This window comes from Pseudophryne corroboree, chromosome 5 (assembly GCF_028390025.1).
Source record: "Pseudophryne corroboree isolate aPseCor3 chromosome 5, aPseCor3.hap2, whole genome shotgun sequence".
Lineage (NCBI taxonomy): Eukaryota > Metazoa > Chordata > Amphibia > Anura > Myobatrachidae > Pseudophryne > Pseudophryne corroboree.
The window spans coordinates 306,271,943-306,298,362 of NC_086448.1; the positions used below are offsets into that span (position 1 = coordinate 306,271,943).

General features: G+C 48.6%; 1 protein-coding gene across 1 annotated transcript in view; it reads left to right on the plus strand.

The window, feature by feature from the left end:
• LANCL2 (LanC like glutathione S-transferase 2) overlaps nt 1-26,420 on the plus strand; it is a 188,527-nt gene that overhangs the window by 110,392 nt on the left and 51,715 nt on the right. The window contains exon 4 of the mRNA XM_063922451.1: nt 3,379-3,526. Coding sequence (XP_063778521.1) covers nt 3,379-3,526 — 148 coding nt within the window. The remainder of the gene's footprint in view (nt 1-3,378; nt 3,527-26,420) is intronic.

Here is a 26,420-nt window from a genome sequence, read left to right on the forward strand (position 1 = left end):
TTTATCCCGGGCCGCCAGGCAAGAGACAACACCAGACGTGCCATTGACCTTATACATATCTCTAATTCCAGGAGATGCCCCACGATCATGCTTTCCTTAGATGCCGAAAAAGCATTTGACCGGATCTCCTGGGACTTCTTGAGACCCACCTTGGAGGCCTATGGCTTGTCCGGTGGCTTCCTCACCAGCATCCTAGCATTATACTCCACCCCCTCGGCCACCGTCCTTATCAATGGTACCCCATCCGCCCCACTTAGCATCTCCAATGGCACACGTCAGGGCTGCCCCCTCTCCCCCCTAATATTTGCCCTTATTATAGAACCCCTTGCCTCTCAAATTAGAACACATCCAGATATACACGGAATAAAGGTAGGCCCCACAGATCCCAAAATCTCCCTCTTCGCAGATGACATCCTACTCTCCCTGACCCAGCCCCTTATTTCACTCCCAAACCTATTCTCGGTTCTACAAGCCTATAGCCTCATCTCAGGCTACAAGATCAACTACTCCAAATCTGAGGCCATGATGCTACATATCCCCCAACACCAGGCGGAGTCCCTTCGCACCAATTTTAAATTTAAATGGCAACCCTCAAAGATAAAATACCTAGGGATATACCTAACCCCGCGTTACGACTCCCTCTTCCGGGAAAACTTCCCACCCCTTCTTACCAACACACTAGCCGACCTGACCTCTTGGAACAGTCTCTTCATCTCATGGCTGGGCAGGATCATAGCAGTTAAAATGACCATAATCCCCAAATGGCTCTACCTTTTCCAGACTCTCCCTGTGGCGGTCCCGGCCCCCTTCCTCCGCAATATCCAACGAGCCCTTGTGCGCTTTATTTGGAACCACAGACCTCCCCGCATTGCTGCCAACACCCTGAAAAGAGCAACCTCCATGGGAGGCAGAGGACTTCCCGATGTCAAATTATACTACCTCGCCTCCCACTTATCCCACATTGTCACTTCCTACGCTCCTCCAGGATCGGTTTCTTGGCTGGACATCGAAGCAGCCTTCATTGGCATCCCAGATCTGACCCCCCTATGGGGACTCCCCTCTGCCTCTCGACCCCCAACCTCTAAACTTCTTCCCACCATCAAATTCAACCTCAAAACCTGGGACACCCTCTCTCTGAAGTGGGGTCTCACTACTACACCCTCACCCTTAACCCCCATCTGGCAGAACCCCATGTTTCCCTCCGGACTCTCAGCTACGAGATCCCGGACGTGGATAACTCTGGGCCTTAAATTCCCAATCGACTTTGCCGATCGAGGCCAATGGCTGTCCCTCCCGGACCTCCAGCAGAAAACCCCCTCACAGCCACTCAACCCCTTTCAATTCTTACAAATACGCCACTTTTTAACCTCCCTCCCTTCCACCGCCTTACTCCGTGCCCTTACTCCCTTTGAATCCCTATGTGTCAACTCCCACTCCTCCAAAGGCACAATCTCCCAACTTTACTCTCTCCTACTGGATTTTTCCCTGCCCCTATCCCGGCCCCATGAACTTGCATGGGAACGGGACCTCGGGCCCCCACCTGAAACTCAGGATTGGGAGGACATGAGACTAGGGATTGCTAAAAGCTCTATTGCCACCGCCTTTAAGGAAACGGCCTACAAAGTTTATTACCGCTGGTACTATACCCCCGACCGTCTTAACAAATTTTTCCCGTCCTCCTCTCCAGCCTGCTGGAGGAACTGTGGGGAGAGAGGTACTATGCTCCACATATGGTGGACCTGCCCGGTTATCGTCCCCTTCTGGGATCTGGTCCACTCCCTCCTCAACTCACTTCTAGAATCCCCTGTAATGAAAGACCCTTGGGTCTCCTTACTGTGTTATCCCCCCCCACTCCTCAATAAATTCTCCCAAAAGCTGACCTCACACATTCTAGCCGCAGCTAAATCACTGATCGCCCTCAACTGGAAGAACCCCTTACCACCCTCCCTACTATCCCTCAAAGCTAAAATCTGGCACATCGCCTCAATGGAAAAGATAACCTATTACCTCCACGACCGGGGCCACGTCTTCGAGCAGGTCTGGGCTCCCTGGCTCGCCGCTGAACGTGGTTAGCCGGCTCCCTCCACCTGCTCCAGCTCCTCCCGTAGACCCATGGGCACCCACTTACTTCTCCCTTTGACATTCCTCCTTATCTCATCTCCTATCTTTCTCAATTATCTCTTCCTCCTATTACCCTCTCTGTCCGTGTCTCTTCTCCGTTTCCTCCCCCCCCTATTATGACCGTCCTGTTCTCAAGACTTATATTATGTATGGTTACAAATGTGGTTATTTCCCCCCCCCCCCTGTTTCTCTTCTCCCCCCCCCCCCGATTCCCATGTTTGAACTTGATTGTTTTTCCCATACCAATTAACCCTGTTACTCACTGGAAAACTGTGGTCTATTTTGGACACTGGCTATGTTGGCCATATGTCCCTTGTACTCCTAGAATGCCTTCTTTATGTACCTGACCACGCAAAAATAAAGAATTTCAAAAAAAAAGAGTTCAGTTAGTGTTACATGTGACCCAACATGTCTGGGAAGAATATTGGCTAGGAGATAATTTGAGCATTTTGCTATTTTTGTTGTTGCTATAGATTTTATGCTTGTGAGCAGGGCCTTCCTATCTCTATGACTGTTGTTATTACCCAGTTTTGTTTTATCATTGTTGTTTCCAATTGTAAAGTGCAACGGAATATGCTGTGCTATGCTAGAAACTGTTAATAAATAAATAAATATAGTACACTTATAAATTACGTATAGATCTTACTTTGTTTATTTGTAGTGTTTTATTCTATCCATGTTTAGTTGCACACATTTGACATTTTGATGTGATGTATTTCAATTTGAAATAAATATATTTACACTATCAGTTGGCCATATACTTATTAACCATTGTCATGTTTTTAGGATACAGGACTATTACAATTTCCTAATAGTTATTAAGATCCATATGTTGTGCACTTTCATAGAGGTGAATACAATTATGTTATAAAGCAGATATTTATATAGGGAATTTGCTCATTATTGAACTTTTTTTTTTTTCAATTCCTTTTCCAGTTGAATTTATTTTCATGCACACTGCACCATTGAAACTGTCCTGTTTCTAAGCTTTGCTGACCCTGGCCACCAGTCATCAGTTTTGTACTTTTATAACAGGATTGCCAAGGCACTACTGAGTGGTAATTTAAATATACTGTATTATCATGTACAATAAAAGGATTAATAGGTCTGTATCCCTGACTATTGCAGGGGAGGGGAAAAAACAATATTTATTAGAGCATGCTGGTTGAACTACTGTTTGAATTTGCCAATGAAAACTTCCACAATTTGTTGTCTCAATTCCAGTCAACTGACACTTATGTCCATTGTTATGTTTAGGCTACTGCAGTTACATAGAGGGGTGGTTGGCGCAGACCCTGAACTTTCAGATGAGTTACTGTACGGGAGAGCCGGTTACCTATACGCATTGCTGTATGTAAACAAAGAGATTGGACCAGACACCGTGCCTCAGGCTACTATCAAAGAGGTAAGTCTTCTAGTGATTTCTTTTGAATCTTAAGGTACAGTACTTAACTAGTTAATTGTCTCTCACATTTAATGTAAAATGTAAAAAGTAGCTGTTAATGTCTCTTTACACTAAATTACATTGAGGAGTCTAATGCTATTTATATATATATATATATATATATATATATATATATATATACACTTGATTCTATTTATTATACGCATTGAGTCCTCTGGAATATAATAGGCCACAGCAGAATTTCTATAAAAGTAGCAGCCTCCAATGAACAGGAAAAGTGCTCACATCAGTAGGGGGTGGGGGGACTAACCATCACATAACCATAATATCTTTACTAGTTGATGGTGGCGAACATCTCATTGCCACCATTGTTTGCATTGGTAGCCATCCCTAACAACACTCTAAATACAACAGTGATCAGACCACCAATGCACAGCTAGTCCCAAGTCAGACACAGTACAGCTGCATATTCAGATACACATACAATGCAAGACTGAAGTCAGCAAGTTAACTATTAAGGTTAATTTCTCTATCGTCCTAAGTGGATGCTGGGGTTCCTGAAAGGACCATGGGGAATAGCGGCTCCGCAGGAGACAGGGCACAAAAAAGTAAAGCTTTACTAGGTCAGGTGGTGTGCACTGGCTCCTCCCCCTATGACCCTCCTCCAGACTCCAGTTAGATTTTGTGCCCGAACGAGAAGGGTGCAATCTAGGTGGCTCTCCTAAAGAGCTGCTTAGAGAAAGTTTAGTTTAGGTTTTTTTCTTTACAGTGAGTCCTGCTGGCAACAGGATCACTGCAACGTGGGACTTAGGGGGAAAGTAGTAAACTCACCTGCATGCAGAGTGGATTTGCTGCTTGGCTACTGGACACCATTAGCTCCAGAGGGATCGAACACAGGCCCAGCCGTGGAGTCCGGTCCCGGAGCCGCGCCGCCGACCCCCTTGCAGATGCTGAAGCGTGAAGAGGTCCGGAAACCGGCGGCTGAAGACTCCTCAGTCTTCATAAGGTAGCGCACAGCACTGCAGCTGTGCGCCATTTTCCTCTCAGCACACTTCACTGGGCAGTCACTGAGGGTGCAGAGCGCTGGGGGGGGGCGCTCTGAGAGGCAAATATAAACCTTATACAAGGCTAAAAATACCTCACATATAGCCCATAGGGGCTATATGGAGATATTTAACCCCTGCCTGACTGGAAAAATAGCGGGAGAAGAACCCGCCGAAAAAGGGGCGGGGCCTATCTCCTCAGCACACGGCGCCATTTTCTGTCACAGCTCCGCTGGTCAGAACGGCTCCCAGGTCTCTCCCCTGCACTGCACTACAGAAACAGGGTAAAACAGAGAGGGGGGGCACTTTAATGGCTATATATATATATATTAAAGCAGCTATAAGGGAGCACTTAATATAAGGATATCCCTTGTATATATAGCGCTTTGTGGTGTGTGCTGGCAGACTCTCCCTCTGTCTCCCCAAAAGGGCTAGTGGGTCCTGTCTTCATTAGAGCATTCCCTGTGAGTTTGCGGTGTGTGTCGGTACGTGGTGTCGACATGTATGAGGACGATATTGGTGTGGAGGCGGAGCAATTGCCAAATATGCAGATGTCACCCCCCAGGGGGTCGACACCAGAATGGATGCCTTTATTTGTGGAATTACGTGATGGTTTATCTTCCCTTAAACAGTCAGTTGAGGACATGAGGCGGCCGGACAATCAATTAATGCCTGTCCAGGCGCCTCAAACACCGTCAGGGGCTGTAAAACGCCCTTTGCCTCAGTCGGTCGACACAGACCCAGACACGGGCACTGATTCCAGTGACGACGGTAGAAATTCAAACGTATTTTCCAGTAGGGCCACACGTTATATGATTTTGGCAATGAAGGAGACGTTACATTTAGCTGATACTACAGATACCGTAAAACAGGGTATTATGTATGGTGTGAAAAAACTACAAACAGTTTTTCCTGAATCAGAAGAATTAAATGACGTGTGTGATGAAGCGTGGGTTGCTCCTGATAAAAAGTTGATAATTTCAAAAAAGTTATTGGCATTATACCCTTTCCCGCCAGAGGTTAGGGCGCGCTGGGAAACACCCCCTAAGGTGGACAAGGCGCTCACACGCTTATCCAAACAAGTGGCGTTACCCTCTCCTGAGACGGCCGCACTTAAGGATCCATCAGATAGAAAGATGGAAGTTATTCAAAAGAATATATACACACATGCAGGTGTTATACTACGACCAGCTATAGCAACTGCCTGGATGTGCAGTGCTGGAGTAGTTTGGTCAGAATCCCTGATTGAAAATATTGATACCCTAGATAGGGACAATGTTTTACTGTCGTTAGAACAAATAAAGGATGCATTTATCTATATGCGTGATGCACAGAGGGATATTTGCACACTGGCATCTCGGGTGAGTGCTATGTCCATTTCAGCCAGAAGAGCCTTATGGACACGACAGTGGACAGGCGATGCGGATTCAAAACGTCACATGGAGGTTTTGCCGTATAAAGGGGAGGAGTTATTTGGAGTTGGTCTATCAGACTTGGTGGCCACGGCTACTGCCGGGAAATCCACTTTTTTACCTCAAGTCACTCCCCAACAGAGAAAGGCACCGACCTTTCAACCGCAGCCTTTTCGCTCCTACAAAAATAAGAGAGCAAAGGGCTTGTCGTACCTGCCACGAGGCAGAGGAAGAGGGAAGAGACACCAACAGGCAGCTCCTTCCCAGGAACAGAAGCCCTCCCCGGCTCCTGCAAAAACCTCAGCATGACGCTGGGGCCTCTCAAGCGGACTCGGGGACAGTGGGGGGCCGTCTCAAAAATTACAGCGCGCAGTGGGCTCACTCGCAGGTAGACCCCTGGATCCTGCAGATAATATCTCAGGGGTACAGGTTGGAATTAGAGACGGATCCTCCTCATCGTTTCCTGAAGTCTGCCTTACCAACCGTCTCTTCCGAAAGGGAGAGGGTGTTGGAAGCCATTCACAAGCTGTACGCTCAGCAGGTGATAGTCAAAGTACCCCTATTACAACAAGGAAAGGGGTATTATTCCACTCTATTTGTGGTACCGAAGCCGGATGGCTCGGTAAGGCCTATTCTAAATCTGAAGTCCTTGAACCTCTACATAAAAAAGTTCAAGTTCAAGATGGAGTCACTCAGAGCAGTGATAGCGAACCTGGAAGAAGGGGACTTTATGGTATCCTTGGACATCAAGGATGCGTATCTACACGTTCCGATTTACCCCGCACACCAGGGGTACCTCAGGTTCATTGTTCAAAACTGTCACTATCAGTTTCAGACGCTGCCGTTCGGATTGTCCACGGCGCCTCGGGTCTTTACCAAGGTAATGGCCGAGATGATGATTCTTCTTCGAAGAAAAGGCGTATTAGTTATCCCATACTTGGACGATCTCCTAATAAGGGCAAGGTCCAGAGAACAGCTGGAGACAGCTTTAGCACTATCTCAAGAGGTGCTAAGACAACACGGGTGGATTCTGAATATTCCAAAATCCCATTTAATCCCGACAACTCGTCTGCTGTTCCTAGGAATGATTCTGGACACGGTTCAGAAAAAGGTTTTCCTTCCAGAGGAAAAAGCCAAGGAGTTATCCGATCTGGTCAGGAACCTCCTAAAACCAGGAAAAGTGTCAGTACATCAATGCACAAGAGTCCTGGGAAAAATGGTGGCTTCTTACGAAGCAATTCCATTCGGCAGATTCCATGCAAGAATATTCCAAAGGGATCTGTTGGACAAATGGTCAGGGTCGCATCTGCAGATGCACCTGCGAATAACCCTGTCACCAAAGACAAGGGTGTCACTTCTGTGGTGGTTGCAGAAGGCTCACCTATTAGAAGGCCGCAGATTCGGCATTCAGGATTGGATCCTGGTGACCACGGACGCCAGCCTGAGAGGCTGGGGAGCAGTCACACAAGGAAGAAACTTCCAGGGAGTATGGACGAGTCTGGAAAAGTCTCTTCACATAAACATTCTGGAACTAAGAGCAATCTACAATGCTCTAAGCCAGGCGGAACTTCTCCTGCAAGGAAAGCCGGTGTTGATTCAGTCGGACAACATCACGGCGGTCGCCCATGTAAACAGGAAGGGCGGCACAAGAAGCAGGAGTGCAATGGCAGAAGCTGCCAAGATTCTTCGCTGGGCGGAGAATCACGTGATAGCACTGTCAGCAGTGTTCATCCCGGGCGTGGACAACTGGGAAGCAGACTTCCTCAGCAGACACGATCTTCATCCGGGAGAGTGGGGTCTACATCCAGAAGTCTTCAACATGTTAATAGACCGTTGGGAAAGACCAATTGTAGACATGATGGCGTCTCGCCTCAACAAGAAACTGGACAAATATTGCGCCAGGTCAAGAGATCCACAGGCAATAGCTGTGGACGCACTGGTAACTCCTTGGGTGTACCAGTCAGTGTATGTGTTTCCTCCTCTGCCGCTCATACCAAAGGTATTGAAGATCATACGGCAAAGAAGAGTAAGAACAATACTAGTGGTTCCGGATTGGCCGAGAAGGACTTGGTATCCGGAACTTCAAGAGATGCTCACGGACGAACCGTGGCCTCTACCTCTGAGAAGGGACCTGCTACAGCAGGGTCCCTGTCTTTTTCAAGACTTACCGCGGCTGCGTTTGACGGCATGGCGGTTGAACGCCAGATCCTAAAAGGGAAAGGCATTCCAGAAGAAGTCATTCCTACCTTGATTAAGGCACGGAAGGAAGTCACCGTGAAACATTATCACCGCATTTGGCGAAAATATGTAGCGTGGTGCGAGGATCGGAGGGTTCCGACGGAGGAATTCCAACTGGGTCGTTTCCTACATTTCCTGCAATCAGGATTATCTATGGGTCTCAAATTGGGATCCATTAAGGTTCAAATTTCGGCCCTGTCAATATTCTTCCAAAAAGAATTGGCCTCTGTCCCTGAGGTCCAGACTTTTGTCAAGGGAGTACTGCATATACAGCCTCCTGTGGTGCCTCCGGTGGCACCGTGGGATCTAAATGTAGTTTTAGATTTCCTCAAATCCCATTGGTTTGAACCATTGAAAAAGGTGGATTTGAAATATCTCACATTGAAAGTGACTATGTTACTAGCCCTGGCCTCTGCCAGGAGAGTATCTGAATTGGCGGCTTTATCTTATAAAAGTCCTTATCTAATCTTCCATTCGGATAGGGCAGAACTGCGGACTCGTCCGCATTTTCTCCCTAAAGTGGTATCAGCATTTCATCTGAACCAACCTATTGTGGTGCCTGCGGCCACTAGCGACTTGGAGGACTCCAAGTTGTTGGACGTTGTCAGAGCCTTAAAAATATACATTGCAAGGACGGCTGGAGTCAGAAAATCTGACTCGCTGTTTATATTGTATGCACCCAACAAGTTGGGCGCACCTGCTTCTAAGCAGTCGATTGCTCGTTGGATTTGTAACACAATTCAACTTGCACATTCTGTGGCAGGCCTGCCACAGCCTAAAACTGTAAAAGCCCACTCCACAAGGAAGGTGGGCTCATCTTGGGCGGCTGCCCGAGGGGTCTCGGCATTACAACTCTGCCGAGCAGCTACGTGGTCGGGGGAGAACACGTTTGTAAAATTTTACAAATTTGATACCCTGGCAAAGGAGGACCTGGAGTTCTCTCATTCGGTGCTGCAGAGTCATCCGCACTCTCCCGCCCGTTTGGGAGCTTTGGTATAATCCCCATGGTCCTTTCAGGAACCCCAGCATCCACTTAGGACGATAGAGAAAATAAGAATTTACTTACCGATAATTCTATTTCTCGGAGTCCGTAGTGGATGCTGGGCGCCCATCCCAAGTGCGGATTATCTGCAATACTTGTACATAGTTATTGTTAACTAATTCGGGTTATTGTTAAGGAGCCATCTTTAAGAGGCCCTTTCTGTTGTCATACTGTTAACTGGGTTTAGATCACAAGTTGTACGGTGTGATTGGTGTGGCTGGTATGAGTCTTACCCGGGATTCAAAATGCCTCCCTTATTGTGTATGCTCGTCCGGGCACAGTACCTAACTGGAGTCTGGAGGAGGGTCATAGGGGGAGGAGCCAGTGCACACCACCTGACCTAGTAAAGCTTTACTTTTTTGTGCCCTGTCTCCTGCGGAGCCGCTATTCCCCATGGTCCTTTCAGGAACCCCAGCATCCACTACGGACTCCGAGAAATAGAATTATCGGTAAGTAAATTCTTATTTTCTCTATCGTCCTAAGTGGATGCTGGGGTTCCTGAAAGGACCATGGGGAATAGCGGCTCCGCAGGAGACAGGGCACAAAAAAGTAAAGCTTTACTAGGTCAGGTGGTGTGCACTGGCTCCTCCCCCTATGACCCTCCTCCAGACTCCAGTTAGATTTTGTGCCCGAACGAGAAGGGTGCAATCTAGGTGGCTCTCCTAAAGAGCTGCTTAGAGAAAGTTTAGTTTAGGTTTTTTTTTCTTTACAGTGAGTCCTGCTGGCAACAGGATCACTGCAACGTGGGACTTAGGGGGAAAGTAGTAAACTCACCTGCATGCAGAGTGGATTTGCTGCTTGGCTACTGGACACCATTAGCTCCAGAGGGATCGAACACAGGCCCAGCCGTGGAGTCCGGTCCCGGAGCCGCGCCGCCGACCCCCTTGCAGATGCTGAAGCGTGAAGAGGTCCGGAAACCGGCGGCTGAAGACTCCTCAGTCTTCATAAGGTAGCGCACAGCACTGCAGCTGTGCGCCATTTTCCTCTCGGCACACTTCACTGGGCAGTCACTGAGGGTGCAGAGCGCTGGGGGGGGGCGCTCTGAGAGGCAAATATAAACCTTATACAAGGCTAAAAATACCTCACATATAGCCCATAGGGGCTATATGGAGATATTTAACCCCTGCCTGACTGGAAAAATAGCGGGAGAAGAACCCGCCGAAAAAGGGGCGGGGCCTATCTCCTCAGCACACGGCGCCATTTTCTGTCACAGCTCCGCTGGTCAGAACGGCTCCCAGGTCTCTCCCCTGCACTGCACTACAGAAACAGGGTAAAACAGAGAGGGGGGGCACATTAATGGCTATATATATATATATTAAAGCAGCTATAAGGGAGCACTTAATATAAGGATATCCCTTGTATATATAGCGCTTTGTGGTGTGTGCTGGCAGACTCTCCCTCTGTCTCCCCAAAAGGGCTAGTGGGTCCTGTCTTCATTAGAGCATTCCCTGTGAGTTTGCGGTGTGTGTCGGTACGTGGTGTCGACATGTATGAGGACGATATTGGTGTGGAGGCGGAGCAATTGCCAAATATGCAGATGTCACCCCCCAGGGGGTCGACACCAGAATGGATGCCTTTATTTGTGGAATTACGTGATGGTTTATCTTCCCTTAAACAGTCAGTTGAGGACATGAGGCGGCCGGACAATCAATTAATGCCTGTCCAGGCGCCTCAAACACCGTCAGGGGCTGTAAAACGCCCTTTGCCTCAGTCGGTCGACACAGACCCAGACACGGGCACTGATTCCAGTGACGACGGTAGAAATTCAAACGTATTTTCCAGTAGGGCCACACGTTATATGATTTTGGCAATGAAGGAGACGTTACATTTAGCTGATACTACAGATACCGTAAAACAGGGTATTATGTATGGTGTGAAAAAACTACAAACAGTTTTTCCTGAATCAGAAGAATTAAATGACGTGTGTGATGAAGCGTGGGTTGCTCCTGATAAAAAGTTGATAATTTCAAAAAAGTTATTGGCATTATACCCTTTCCCGCCAGAGGTTAGGGCGCGCTGGGAAACACCCCCTAAGGTGGACAAGGCGCTCACACGCTTATCCAAACAAGTGGCGTTACCCTCTCCTGAGACGGCCGCACTTAAGGATCCATCAGATAGAAAGATGGAAGTTATTCAAAAGAATATATACACACATGCAGGTGTTATACTACGACCAGCTATAGCAACTGCCTGGATGTGCAGTGCTGGAGTAGTTTGGTCAGAATCCCTGATTGAAAATATTGATACCCTAGATAGGGACAATGTTTTACTGTCGTTAGAACAAATAAAGGATGCATTTATCTATATGCGTGATGCACAGAGGGATATTTGCACACTGGCATCTCGGGTGAGTGCTATGTCCATTTCAGCCAGAAGAGCCTTATGGACACGACAGTGGACAGGCGATGCGGATTCAAAACGTCACATGGAGGTTTTGCCGTATAAAGGGGAGGAGTTATTTGGAGTTGGTCTATCAGACTTGGTGGCCACGGCTACTGCCGGGAAATCCACTTTTTTACCTCAAGTCACTCCCCAACAGAGAAAGGCACCGACCTTTCAACCGCAGCCTTTTCGCTCCTACAAAAATAAGAGAGCAAAGGGCTTGTCGTACCTGCCACGAGGCAGAGGAAGAGGGAAGAGACACCAACAGGCAGCTCCTTCCCAGGAACAGAAGCCCTCCCCGGCTCCTGCAAAAACCTCAGCATGACGCTGGGGCCTCTCAAGCGGACTCGGGGACAGTGGGGGGCCGTCTCAAAAATTACAGCGCGCAGTGGGCTCACTCGCAGGTAGACCCCTGGATCCTGCAGATAATATCTCAGGGGTACAGGTTGGAATTAGAGACGGATCCTCCTCATCGTTTCCTGAAGTCTGCCTTACCAACCGTCTCTTCCGAAAGGGAGAGGGTGTTGGAAGCCATTCACAAGCTGTACGCTCAGCAGGTGATAGTCAAAGTACCCCTATTACAACAAGGAAAGGGGTATTATTCCACTCTATTTGTGGTACCGAAGCCGGATGGCTCGGTAAGGCCTATTCTAAATCTGAAGTCCTTGAACCTCTACATAAAAAAGTTCAAGTTCAAGATGGAGTCACTCAGAGCAGTGATAGCGAACCTGGAAGAAGGGGACTTTATGGTATCCTTGGACATCAAGGATGCGTATCTACACGTTCCGATTTACCCCGCACACCAGGGGTACCTCAGGTTCATTGTTCAAAACTGTCACTATCAGTTTCAGACGCTGCCGTTCGGATTGTCCACGGCGCCTCGGGTCTTTACCAAGGTAATGGCCGAGATGATGATTCTTCTTCGAAGAAAAGGCGTATTAGTTATCCCATACTTGGACGATCTCCTAATAAGGGCAAGGTCCAGAGAACAGCTGGAGACAGCTTTAGCACTATCTCAAGAGGTGCTAAGACAACACGGGTGGATTCTGAATATTCCAAAATCCCATTTAATCCCGACAACTCGTCTGCTGTTCCTAGGAATGATTCTGGACACGGTTCAGAAAAAGGTTTTCCTTCCAGAGGAAAAAGCCAAGGAGTTATCCGATCTGGTCAGGAACCTCCTAAAACCAGGAAAAGTGTCAGTACATCAATGCACAAGAGTCCTGGGAAAAATGGTGGCTTCTTACGAAGCAATTCCATTCGGCAGATTCCATGCAAGAATATTCCAAAGGGATCTGTTGGACAAATGGTCAGGGTCGCATCTGCAGATGCACCTGCGAATAACCCTGTCACCAAAGACAAGGGTGTCACTTCTGTGGTGGTTGCAGAAGGCTCACCTATTAGAAGGCCGCAGATTCGGCATTCAGGATTGGATCCTGGTGACCACGGACGCCAGCCTGAGAGGCTGGGGAGCAGTCACACAAGGAAGAAACTTCCAGGGAGTATGGACGAGTCTGGAAAAGTCTCTTCACATAAACATTCTGGAACTAAGAGCAATCTACAATGCTCTAAGCCAGGCGGAACTTCTCCTGCAAGGAAAGCCGGTGTTGATTCAGTCGGACAACATCACGGCGGTCGCCCATGTAAACAGGCAGGGCGGCACAAGAAGCAGGAGTGCAATGGCAGAAGCTGCCAAGATTCTTCGCTGGGCGGAGAATCACGTGATAGCACTGTCAGCAGTGTTCATCCCGGGCGTGGACAACTGGGAAGCAGACTTCCTCAGCAGACACGATCTTCATCCGGGAGAGTGGGGTCTACATCCAGAAGTCTTCAACATGTTAATAGACCGTTGGGAAAGACCAATTGTAGACATGATGGCGTCTCGCCTCAACAAGAAACTGGACAAATATTGCGCCAGGTCAAGAGATCCACAGGCAATAGCTGTGGACGCACTGGTAACTCCTTGGGTGTACCAGTCAGTGTATGTGTTTCCTCCTCTGCCGCTCATACCAAAGGTATTGAAGATCATACGGCAAAGAAGAGTAAGAACAATACTAGTGGTTCCGGATTGGCCGAGAAGGACTTGGTATCCGGAACTTCAAGAGATGCTCACGGACGAACCGTGGCCTCTACCTCTGAGAAGGGACCTGCTACAGCAGGGTCCCTGTCTTTTTCAAGACTTACCGCGGCTGCGTTTGACGGCATGGCGGTTGAACGCCAGATCCTAAAAGGGAAAGGCATTCCAGAAGAAGTCATTCCTACCTTGATTAAGGCACGGAAGGAAGTCACCGTGAAACATTATCACCGCATTTGGCGAAAATATGTAGCGTGGTGCGAGGATCGGAAGGTTCCGACGGAGGAATTCCAACTGGGTCGTTTCCTACATTTCCTGCAATCAGGATTATCTATGGGTCTCAAATTGGGATCCATTAAGGTTCAAATTTCGGCCCTGTCAATATTCTTCCAAAAAGAATTGGCCTCTGTCCCTGAGGTCCAGACTTTTGTCAAGGGAGTACTGCATATACAGCCTCCTGTGGTGCCTCCGGTGGCACCGTGGGATCTAAATGTAGTTTTAGATTTCCTCAAATCCCATTGGTTTGAACCATTGAAAAAGGTGGATTTGAAATATCTCACATTGAAAGTGACTATGTTACTAGCCCTGGCCTCTGCCAGGAGAGTATCTGAATTGGCGGCTTTATCTTATAAAAGTCCTTATCTAATCTTCCATTCGGATAGGGCAGAACTGCGGACTCGTCCGCATTTTCTCCCTAAAGTGGTATCAGCATTTCATCTGAACCAACCTATTGTGGTGCCTGCGGCCACTAGCGACTTGGAGGACTCCAAGTTGTTGGACGTTGTCAGAGCCTTAAAAATATACATTGCAAGGACGGCTGGAGTCAGAAAATCTGACTCGCTGTTTATATTGTATGCACCCAACAAGTTGGGCGCACCTGCTTCTAAGCAGTCGATTGCTCGTTGGATTTGTAACACAATTCAACTTGCACATTCTGTGGCAGGCCTGCCACAGCCTAAAACTGTAAAAGCCCACTCCACAAGGAAGGTGGGCTCATCTTGGGCGGCTGCCCGAGGGGTCTCGGCATTACAACTCTGCCGAGCAGCTACGTGGTCGGGGGAGAACACGTTTGTAAAATTTTACAAATTTGATACCCTGGCAAAGGAGGACCTGGAGTTCTCTCATTCGGTGCTGCAGAGTCATCCGCACTCTCCCGCCCGTTTGGGAGCTTTGGTATAATCCCCATGGTCCTTTCAGGAACCCCAGCATCCACTTAGGACGATAGAGAAAATAAGAATTTACTTACCGATAATTCTATTTCTCGGAGTCCGTAGTGGATGCTGGGCGCCCATCCCAAGTGCGGATTATCTGCAATACTTGTACATAGTTATTGTTAACTAATTCGGGTTATTGTTAAGGAGCCATCTTTAAGAGGCCCTTTCTGTTGTCATACTGTTAACTGGGTTTAGATCACAAGTTGTACGGTGTGATTGGTGTGGCTGGTATGAGTCTTACCCGGGATTCAAAATGCCTCCCTTATTGTGTATGCTCGTCCGGGCACAGTACCTAACTGGAGTCTGGAGGAGGGTCATAGGGGGAGGAGCCAGTGCACACCACCTGACCTAGTAAAGCTTTACTTTTTTGTGCCCTGTCTCCTGCGGAGCCGCTATTCCCCATGGTCCTTTCAGGAACCCCAGCATCCACTACGGACTCCGAGAAATAGAATTATCGGTAAGTAAATTCTTATTATTCCAAATTAACCAGACGAACAAGTATCAGTGTGTTCAGACACCCAAAACTTGTGGTAAGGTTGGAAGTGAACATTTAATGTATAGGGAGAGAAGGGGTAGGAAGGATTCTTAAACTCACGACACAGGTGCACGGTTACAATAGTATATATAACTATTCGTTACTATAAAACCTACTACAGTCTCACACTTGCTCAGCATCTTCTCAGGCGTGTCACAGTTCCAGTCCTTTATTTATTTGAATGTGGTGTCCTCGTATACAAACCTAGTGTTCGTTCTTGCACGTACATCGTGGTTCAGCTGTACAGCTGTTCATCTGAACAAAGATTGACTGAAAACATTGGTACAAAATTATTGGCTTTGCGCCAGCAGTGTAAAACCCATTGGCCATCGATCCCTAACCATTTATGTTCGCCAGACCTCAATGGTCAACCCTAATGGAGGGTGCTCTCCCCTCAGCCCTGGTTGCAGCTCTGTAGCACACTGGGTAAAGTGAAGCTTGATTGGGTGCTGGGAAGTGCAGAAGGCATACCTACAGTATGACAGAGCTGTATTATACATGAAGTAGGATAAGACTTATCTAAGTAAGCTTTGTACATCCCCGAGAAAGTGTATAGAGGAGCAGAGGGGACCCTTGCTTAAGCTATGGGATATTTTGTAAGGAAGGTGATAATTTAACTTATTATAAAGTAGTAATCAAGTACAATGGAAGACGGTCGCCTCCGGGCACCAGTCCTGTAGTGGGCACCCTGACTTCCTCCGTTGCTCTAGGTTCTGCTTTATGTACCCCAGAGCACTAATGAGCATGTGCCGCAGTCTTCCCTCTCCCAGTGCCCCCACCCCAAAGTCTGGCCCCAGACATGGAACGTTTCCGCAGCAAGCAAACCGCACCAGTGTACATAAAAGGGGCAGGTCAGAGGCTGGGGTGCATGACCCCTCCCTCCTCCCTTGTTGGCTCTTCCCCCTCACACATGCAGGACCTGCTGCCTTTGCTGCTGCTGCGGGAGCTGCAAATAGCAATAACGGAAGACCCTGATCAGCAATATGTAGTGTTTGTGTGCTGTGGTGTTGGTAATTTAATTGGGGGAGGACAGTGTGTCTGGGTGCTCCTGGAGTGCTGGAAGTGCAAGCAATGGAAGGACAGTATATGTGTCTGGGTGCTCCGCCTCCTGGAGTGTTGGGAGTGCAAGCAATGGAAGGACAATATATGTGTCTGGGTGCTCCGCCTCCTGGAGTGTTGGTAGTGCAAGCAATGGAAGGACAGTATATGTGTCCGGGTGCTCTGCCTCCTGGAGTGTTGGAAGTGAATGAAGGTTGAGGAGAGTGTGTGTTTGGCAGTGAATGCAAAATACATGCCATAGTGCGTTTTTACGCACTATGGTCAGCAAGGGACCTCAGCCAATCCCCATCCAGGTGCCTCCCGGGTCCTCCCGCCTGACAGCGGGCTGCTCCAATGCCAGCTTGAGCAGCATCGAGCTAACCTTGCCCACAGAGTGGTGCGGCACCCCCGTACAGCCGATCGCAGCAGATGTGTCAGTGTTGGCGGGCAGCGGCACCCGGGGAGTGCACAGGTTACATAGGTGGGAGAGAGTTTGGCTCCAGCTGATGAGCTGCTTCCGCTCCTGTCTGACGAAGAGAAAGCACCTGGACCCCCTGCCCCGCCACCCGCGGACATGGAGCAATGTGTGACAGTGGAGTGGGAGCTGGAGAAGGTGCTGCAGAAGTTCGAGGTGTATGGGCAGCACAGCGAGTTGAGTACACGGGGCTGAGGAGGGAGATCCCGCAGGCAGCCGGTAAGAGTAAGGGCCCAGGGATAACGTGGTATGGCCGGGGGGAGGGGGAGCAGTATGACACTGGTGGTGGTGGGAGAGACGTGCTGTCAGAGCATTATGACAGATTGAGGGGTGATGTCAGAGAAGTATCCCTGGTCTGTCAGTAGGGGTCACCAGGTACAATGCAGTGTTCTCCCCAGGCGGTATTTTTCTGGCGGGCAAGCAAGCAAAATTCCTGCTGCCTGGCACTGGCACTCTCCCCTCCTGGCACATTGGGGGAATTCAATTTTTTTGGGGCGTCTAAAAATCCTGTCTAAACAGGACTGGTGTGCATGACCCCTCCCTCCTCCCTTGTTGGCTCTTCCCCCTCACACATGCAGGACCTGCTGCCTTTGCTGCTGCTGTGGGAGCAATAATGAAAGACCCTGATCAGCAATATGTAGCGTTTGTGTGCTGGGGTGTTGGTAATTTAATTGGGGGAGGACAGTGTGTCTGGGTGCTCCTGGAGTGCTGGAAGTGCAAGCAATGGAAGGACAGTATGTGTGTCTGGGTGCTCCGCCTCCTGAATTGTTGGAAGTGCAAGCAATGGAAGGACAATATATGTGTCTGGGTGCTCCGCCTCCTGGAGTGTTGGTAGTGCAAGCAATGGAAGGACAGTATATGTGTCTGGGTGCTCCGCCTCCTGGAGTGTTGGTAGTGCAAGCAATGGAAGGACAATATATGTGTCTGGGTGCTCTACCTCCTGGAGTGTTGGAAGTGAATGAAGGTTGAGGAGAGTGTGTGTCTGGCAGTGAACGCAAAATACATGTGATAGTGCGTTTTTACGCACTATGGTCAGCAAGGGACCTCAGCCAATCCCCATCCAGGTGCCTCCCACCTGACAGCGGGCTGCTCCAATGCCAGCTTGAGCAGCATTGAGCTAACCCTGCCCACAGAGTGGTGCGGCATCCCCGTACAGCCGATCGCAGCAGATATGTCAGTGCTGGCGGGCAGCAGCACCCGGGGAGTGCACAGGTTACATAGGTGGGGGACTGTTTAGCCGCCCAAACAATTGTCACAATTCAGTTGTTTGTGCGCCCATACACTTTGCACATGTCGTACCCAAACAGACAGGGTTTAGCTGCATAAAACAGCTAAACCCATTTAAACTCTCTCGGGACAGTGACACGTCCAAAACCTGCGCCACACTGATGTCAGCATAGCATGACTTTCGGATATGTCACGTGTTTGTCACTGGGGGGGTACACTGGGTTTCCACAGGGAATAACATTGGGGTGTAGAGTTGGGTCTTGATCCGAGGCGCCAACAGGCTAAAGCTTTGACTGTTCCCAGGATGCACTGCACCACATCCTCTATAGCCCCGCCTCCAGGCACTGGAGCTTAATTTGTAAGTTGGTGCCTACAGGGCAGGTCACTAACAGGGGGGGGAGGCTGCGCTAGACAGTCCTGAAAAGAGCTTTTCTATAAGGCTTCAAGGTCCGCAGCACAAGCACTAGTTGCAGTGTATGTCACGTTGACATTCTGTGCTACGGCTCCATCACCTTCCTCAGCGGCGCTGTATACTCCCGCGGCCTGGTTCCCGGGTACTTACAGCGGAGACGCTTCGGTCATCAGGCACACATCACCGCTGCTGCTCTCCTGGATCGTGTGGCCGCACTTCAGGGAGGAGGTAAGAGGGTCCCCCAGGTGGGACCTGCCGGTAAATCGCGATCCGGTCGCAGTCCCAGGAGATGGACCGTGCCGCTGGCGTGGTCACTGTGGCCGTGCAGGGACCCCACTATATCTACCAGGGCAGGGAGCACAGGTCAAATTTGCAAAAATCCGTTTGTTATAGGCTCCGTAGTACCCGGTGGTGAAGTCCAGCAGAGGGGATAAGGAGCTGATCTGTAGCCCCTTCCCCAGCTCCAAGCGCCATCTACAGCAGGTGTTCCCACCCCGGAGCTGCATTTCTCTCTCTAACTCGCTCCCTGTCAGCATTTGGGCTCCATTTCACATAGCTGCGCTGATCCTGGGACTGCTGGGCACTGTCTCCTCTGTAAAGCCGCCTGCCTCATTAGCGCTGTGCATTTACAGGATACTTAAGTATTCTACATGTCGTTTAGACAGCGTTAGTTAAGAACAAGTGCACTACTATATGAATATTTAGTACAAGCATTCTGTGATATACATCCAGTGTTTACTGTGCATTGTTTTATCTATATACATACATTTATATATGTAGTATTACTAGTCCAGTGCAGTTTTATTGGTTATATGTAATAATGTCTGCATTGTACCTGTGGCTGTGTGTGCCTATAGCTGCTGTGTAGTTTCTATTCTGTGTATCACACATATTGCTATCACTATATTCTGTACCCTGGGGGGCTAAGTGCGGCAGGGTCTCATATACCATATAGTGTTCCACAGGATATACTGTTTTTTGTATTTTTCACCTCACAACGCTTAAATCCTCTGTCTGTGCTTTACATTTGCTGTCACATAATACAGGGTTTATTTTTGCAGGTATTGTTTTTGTCTGGCTATATTGTACTGTTGCGCCCTAAGGCTACATTCCCAATAATGTCTGCTACACAGGGCGGGAAATCCACAGACGCTCCTGCATCATGCAGTACTGGCGCCACGGATTTGACTAAGGTAAAGGTTTCAGCTGAGGGTTCAAGTCCTGGGTGCCCTGTACCTTCCAGTCAGTCTGCAGCACCTGTGGCTAATCAAGATCCACCTTGGGCTGCTTTTTCAAATATGCTGACTACGCTTGTAACACTACTTACGCCCCCTGTGGGACCTCCTGTGCCATTACAGCCACAGTCACTTCACTGAAGGAACCGACGGATAAGCGTGTGGGGGGATGCCTGAAGTCTATCTACACACTTATCGGTGCTGTACATAGACCCACTATGGCAGCCTCTTTGGCTGCAAAAGCTATTGAAGCATGGGGTCAGGCTGTTGAGTATGAGCTACCTCTAAATTTTTCTGACACTAACTGAAAATATCTGTCGTATATTACCACAAACTCTCACTATATTCAGGAGGCGGCCTCTGATGCCGGTGTAATGGTGGCCAAGGCATCTACTACGTCTATCCTGGCTCGCCGGATTTTGTGGTTAAGGTCCTGGAAAGTGGACCTGGACTCCAAAAAGACCTTGGTGGTGCTCCCTTTTAAGGGGGACATACTATCTGAACAAGATCGTGACTGACTTGGCAACAGCAAAGACTGCATGTCTCCCAAGTACCAATCCTTCTGCTCCGAAGGCTAAGAGTACCACTTTTTTGTTTCTTTCGCCCACCAGGTAAAGCAAAGGGTCAGGCGTATCCGATACAGGCTTGTACTTCCAAAACCACCAAGCCCAAGTCTAAGCAATCTTGGCCAGTCAGCCTGCTTCCAAACAGGGCAAGCCTGCAGCATGACGGGGCGGGCCTCCCCCTGGGGGAGCCCAGGGTGGGAGGCCGACGTCTGCAGTTCGCCCAGGCCTGGTTAAGGACCACTTCGGATGACTGGGTGCGGGAAGTTGTCTCTCACGGGTACGCAATCTCTTTCAAGAGACGCCCCCCTGGTTCTGCTCGACTGTTATCCCTTTGGATCCGCTGAAAGCACAAACTCTACACTTGGTTGTACAATCTCTCCTAGATACCGGAGTGATTGTGCCGGTACCTCTGTCTCAAAGAGGCAGGGGTTACTATTCAACTCTGTTTCTAGTTCTGAAACCAAATGGGTCCTCCCGACCTATACTTAACCTGAAATCTTTTAACAAATTTATGAGGGTATCCAAATTCCATATGGAAACTCTGCGCTCTAGTGTACTGGCTATGGAGCCCAAGGACTATATGGTATCCCTGGACATACAGAATGCTTACCTGCACATACCTATTGCCATGTCGCATCAGCAATATCTGCAGTTTGCTATTGGCAACCTACATTATCAATTCCAGGCCTTGCCTTTTCGGACTGACCATGGCTCCTCGGATCTTTACCAAGGTCATGGCAGTCATGATGGCTCTTCTCCGCCGTCAGGGTGTCAGGATCATGCCGTATCTGGACGACTTACTATTCCTGGCGAACTCCACAGATGTTCTCCTCAGTCATCTGGAACTGACGGTCCAATTCCTACAAGCCCACGGGTGGCTCATCAACTGGAAGAAGTACTCGCTGGTTCCTGCTCAGAGCATGGTGCACCTGGGGCATTGCTGGACACACACAACCAACGATTGTTGTTGTCTCCAGAGAAAGTCCTGAAACTTCAGGACAGGATCAGATACTTCCTCTCTCGCCAGAGAGTGTCAATACACTCGGCGATACAAGTACTAGGCCTCATGGTGTCGGCATTTGACATGGTAGAGTTCGCTCAATTTCATTCCCGCCCTCTGCAACGATTAATCCTTTCCAAGTAGAATGGCCTGCCTCACCGGATCAGGTCTCAAATGATCTTGACTCCGGAGGTTCGACTGTCACTGAGCTGGTGGCTACAGGACCAACAGTTGAGCAGGGGCCATCCCTTCTGATGTCCAACTGGGTCCTCCTTTCAACGGACGCCAGTCTGCGAGGTTGGGGCACGGTGTTGGAGCAACACCCTCTCCAGGGTCGGTGGACCAAGGAGGAATCTCTCCTCCTGATAAACATTCTGGAATTGCGGGCAGTGTTCAATGCGTTGACACTGGCCCGGCCTCTGGTACAGAACAGGCCTGTTCAAGTACAATCAGACAATGCCACCATGGTGGCGTACATAAATCAAGGCGGCACTCGAAGTTGCATGGCAATGATGGAAGTGTCAAAAATTCTCCAATGGGCGGAACGCCATCTGCCAGCCATATCGGCAGTGTTCATTCCGAGAGTCTTCAACTGGGAAGCCGACTTCCTCAGTCATCAGGATGTACACGCCGGAGAGTGGAGTCTTCATCCCGAAGTGGAGTATTCATCCCAAAGTCTTTCAACTCCTAGTGGACAAGTGGGACCTACCAGATATAGACCTGATGGCGTCTCGACACAATCACAAGGTTCCGGTCTTCGGAGCGAGGACAAGGGATCCTCAAGCAGCGTTCGTGGACGCACTAGCAATTTTCGGCTGCCATATGTGTTCCCTCCATTGTCACTCCTGCCCAGGGTAATACGGAGGTTTAAGCAAGAAGAAGGAGTACTACTTCTAGTCGCTCCGGCGTGGCCCAGACGGCATTGGTTCTCAGACCTGCGGGGTCTCTCGACAGATTGTCCTCTTCTACTTCCTCAACGCCCAGACCTCCTCGTTCAGGGCCCTTGTGTCTACCCGGACCTGGCCAGACTGGCTTTGACGGCGTGGCTCTTGAAGCATCACTCCAGAGAGCAAATGGATTTTCTGAGGCGGTCATTCAAACTATGTTGAAGGCCCGTAAGCCAGCTTCGGCTCTGATTTATTACAGGGTCTGGAATTCTTACTTCACTTGGTGTGCTGCTAAGAATTTTGATGCGTATACTTTCAAAATTTCAAGACTTTTGGCTTTTCTCCAGCAAGGCCTTGACTTAGCCTTCGTCTGGCCTCCCTCAAGGTTCATACATCTGCCTTGTCAGTGTGGTTTCAGAGGAAATTTGTGTCTCTTCCTGACATTCACACTTTCACTCAGGGTGAATGCCCTGCAAGAGTCTCCATTTGAACCTCTTGAGTCTGTGGACCTTAAATGCCTTACGTTTAAGGTTGTTTTTCTGTTGGCTATTGCCTCTGCTAGGAGGGTGTCGGACTTAGGCGCTTTATGCTGTCGTCCACCCTTCCTGATTTTTCACCGTGACCGGTCTGTTCTTCGAACTCGCCCTGGTTATTTGCCTAAGGTGGTGTCATCTTTTCAACTTAACCAGGAGATTGTGGTTCCGGTCTTCACCTCTTCTGGTCTGTCCTCCAAAGAAAAATCTTCTGGATGTGGTATGGGCTCTCCGTGTCTATGTGGAGAGGACTGCCTCCATCAGGAGGTCTGATTATCTTTTTGTACTTTTTGGTTTTCACAAACGTGGCTGGCCTGCAAATAAGCAGACCTTGGCCAGATGGATTAGAATGGTGATTGCACAAGCCTATGCGAAGGCTGGGCTCCCAGCTCCTGCTGCTATCAAAGCCCATTCTACTCGGTCTGCAGGACCTTCTTGGGCGGCCCGCCATGGCGCATCCGCAGAACAATTGTGCAAGGCGGCTATGTGGTCCACAGTGAACACGTTCATCAGGTTCTATGCCTTTGATACTTCCGCCTCCCAGGATGCTTCCTTTGGACGCCGGGTTCTTGTGCCCACTACAGTGCGTCCCCTCCCATGAGGAGCTGATTTAGGACATCCCTGATGTTATTCCCTGTGGAATCCCAATGCAGCCCGCTGCAGAAAAGGAGATTTATGGTAGACTTACCATGGTTAAATCTCTTTCTGCGAGGTACACTGGATTCCACAGGCCGCCCACCCTGACGCACTTAAGGCCCATACACACAGTGAGATTCGGGCTATGCCCGATTCTCACTATGCGACAGGGGCTAGGTCGGCATTGCAAGCACATAATGAGTGTGCTTGCGAAACTGACTATGTGCGATTATGGCTAAGTGTCAATTTTGACTATCTCTTCTATAAAGATAGTCAAAATTGACTTGCCTGCACAGTCTATCTAGGCTTGCGATCTGCACTAACTTTTCTTACGATTTTGACTATATAGTCAAAATCGTAAGAAAATATCTCAGTGTGTACGCACCATTAGCTTCTTTGGGTTTGTATGGCATTAGTTGCTGGTACCTTCTCCTGTCCTGAGAATGTGGTTCTATGTGGCTAACCTCTACCGGCTCTATTTTACCTGCTACTGCAGTGGACTGGTTAACGAAACTGAGCTCCAGTGCCTGGAGGCGGGGCTATATAGGAGGCGGTGCAGTGCATCCTGGGAACAGTCAAAGCTTTTGTCTGTTGGTGCCTCGGATCAAGATCTAACTCTACACCCTGATGTGATTCCCTGTGGAATCCAGTGTACCTCGCAGAAAGATATTTTAACCATGGTAAGTCTACCATAAATCTCCTTATTTGCATCCACAAAGCAAGTTGAAGCTCTTTGAAAATGTGCGAAGGCCCCCACCCGGTCATTTCTTGATTCCACCTGGCTGGGAGAAAAAATTCTGGGGGGGGGAATATATATATATATATATATATATATATATATATATATATATTTTACCATTCAAAAGTTTGTGATCACTCAGACCTTTTCGGGTTTTCCATGGAAACTCACTTTTATTTGATGAGTTGCAAAATTAATAGAACATATAGTCAAGACATTGCCAAGATTAGAAGTATTGATTTTTATTTAAAATAATAATTTTGTCCTTTCAACTTTGCTTTCGTCAAAGAATGCTCCCTTTGCAGCAATTACAGCATTGCAGACCTTTGGCATTATAGCTGTTAATTTGTTGAGGTAATCTGAAGAAATGTCACCCCATGCTTCCTGAAGCACCTCCCGCAAGTTAGATTTCCTTGATGGGCGCTTCTTGCGTACCATACGGTCAAGCTGCTCCCACAACAGCTCAATGGGGTTGAGATCTGGTGACTGCGCTGGCCACTCCATTACAGACAGAATACCAGCTGCCTGCTTCCCTAAATAGTTCTTGCATAATTTGGAGGTGTGCTTTGGGTCATTGTCCTGTTGGAGGAGGAAATTGGCTCCAATCAAGCGCTGTCCACAGAGTATGGCATGGCGTTGCAAAATGGAGTGATAGCCTTACTTATTTAAAATTCCTTTTACCTTGTACAAATCTCCCACTTTACCAGCACCAAAGCGGCCCCAGACCATCGCATTACCTCCACTATGCTTGACAGATAGTGTCAGGCACTCTTCCTGCATATTTTCACTTGTTCTGCATCTCACAAATGATCTTCTGTGTGATCCAAACACCTCAAACTTCGATTCATCTGTCCATAACACTTTTTTGCGAGTTTCACATTAAAGTTCTCTTTTTCTTGCCATTTTGAGAGTATAATCAAACCCACATATGTGATGCTCCAGATACTCAACTAGCTAAAAGAAAGGCCAGTTTTATAGCTTCTCTAAAGAGCAAACCCGTTTTCAGCTGTGCTAACATAATTGCACAAGAGTTTTCTAATCATCCATTAGTCTTCTACCGCGATTAGCAAACACAATGTACCATTAGAATACTGGAGTGATGGTTGCTGAAAATTGACCTCTATACACTTATGTAGATATTCCATTAAAAACCAGATGTTTGCAGCTAGTACAGTAATTTACCACATTAACAATGTCTAGCATGTATTTCTGATTAATTTAATGTTATCTTCTTTGAAAAAATAGTGCTTTTCTTTAAAAAAAAAAAAAAAAAGGACATTTCTAAGTGACCCCAAACTTTTTAACGGTAGAGTGTGTGTGTGTGTATATATCCCTAATCCCCTCCTTTTCCCTCAACAATGTCCCAACCGCTGCCTGCCCTCACCCCCATATAATATGTGATGGGACCCAGAAATAGTGGAGTAGGACCCCATTTTTTTAAAGTAAGGGGTTCCTGGGATCCACAATTTCTCTTACGTCCTAGAGGATGCTGGGGACTCCGTACGGACCATGGGGTATAGACGGGCTCCGCAGGAGATAGGGCACCTAAAAAGAACTTTGACTATGGGTGTGCACTGGCTCCTCCCTCTATGCCCCTCCTCCAGACCTCAGTTAGATCTTGTGCCCAGAGGAGAATGGGTGCACTGCAGAGAGCTCTCCAGAGTTTTCTGTGGAAAAATAATTTTGTTAGGTTTTTTATTTTCAGGGAGTCCTGTTGGCAACAGGCTCCCTGCATCGTGGGACCGAGGAGAGAGAAGCAGAGCTGGCTTGTCAAGTTGGGCACCATTAGCTCCAGAGGGAGTCGGAACACAGGTCTCACCTGGGGTTCGTCCCGGAGCCGCGCCGCCGTCCTCCTCACAGATGCCGAAGATAGAAGCCGGATAGAGAAGGCAGAAAACATCTTAGGCGGCAGAAGACATCAGATCTTCATGAGGTAAGGCGCGCAGCGGTAAGCTGCGCGCCATTGCTCCCAGTCACACACACACAGAGCAGCACTGAAGGGTGCAGGGCGCAGGGGGGGGGGGGGCGCACTGGGCAGGAATAAACCTCACATTTTGGCACAAATACAGTTGGATTAGACTGCGGAGGCAGTAAATCTATGATCCCCCGCCATTTTATTGAAAAATCACTGGGACCGAAGCCCGCCGTCGGGTGGGCGGGACTTGATCCTCAGCACTAACCAGCGCCATTTTCTCCACAGAAGCTG